General features: G+C 25.3%; 1 protein-coding gene across 1 annotated transcript; it reads left to right on the top strand.

The window, feature by feature from the left end:
* Positions 1–7: 7 nt before the first annotated feature.
* On the top strand, positions 8–754 carry LOC126910169 (two pore calcium channel protein 1-like; the record flags this gene model as incomplete). Its single annotated transcript, XM_050692545.1, has 3 exons — positions 8–327; positions 385–484; positions 574–754. Coding segments are annotated over exons 1-3 (580 nt in total), but the record flags the coding sequence as incomplete, so codon positions are not given.
* Positions 755–770: the final 16 nt, after the last annotated feature.

Here is a 770-nt window from a genome sequence, read left to right as displayed (position 1 = left end):
TTTATTTCAGTGCATTACATTAGCTATAATGATTTTAGAAGCATTTGTTGTACTGATTCGCCAAACATCTCATTTTCGAGTGACACGAGCTCTACGACCAATATTTTTAGTTGATAGCCATTATCTTGGAGGAGTTCGACGATTTATCAGACAAATTTTACAATCGTTACCACCAATATTTGATATGTTACTTCTAATATTTTTTTTCGTTACTGTATATTCGGTTCTAGGATATTATTTATTTGAAAGTTGTACCGATTTACATAATCATTTTGACACATTATTCAACAGCTTTGTTAATATGTTTGTTTTACTAACTACAGCCAAGTAATTTTAAATTTTATTTTACCAAAAATTGTTTTATAATTATAAAATTATTTTTAGTTTTCCTGATATAATGATGCCAGCTTATTCTAAATCTAAATGGTATTCACTATTCTTCATATCATATTTATGCATAGTATTATATCTTCTTATGAACTTAGTTAGTATTTTTTTAATATGAACTAGTATGCTATAATAGATACTTATATAAATATAAGTTTTAAATGTAATAATTTTGTTTTATTATAGATGTTGGCTGTTGTATATGAAACATTCACTAGTATTGAAAGAGATAAATTTCGAAAACTACTTTTACATAAACGTCAAGCATGCCAAAATGCTTTTAAATTATTGTTAACTAAAGAAAATCCCAATCAAATGGAATTTCCTCAATTTGAAGGATTGATAAGATATTATTCTCCTAAAAAAAGTAGCTATAATATTGA

This window comes from Daktulosphaira vitifoliae, unplaced genomic scaffold (assembly GCF_025091365.1).
Source record: "Daktulosphaira vitifoliae isolate Bord-2020 unplaced genomic scaffold, ASM2509136v1 Scaffold_5695, whole genome shotgun sequence".
Lineage (NCBI taxonomy): Eukaryota > Metazoa > Arthropoda > Insecta > Hemiptera > Phylloxeridae > Daktulosphaira > Daktulosphaira vitifoliae.
This window is presented reverse-complemented; position numbering and strand designations above follow the sequence as displayed.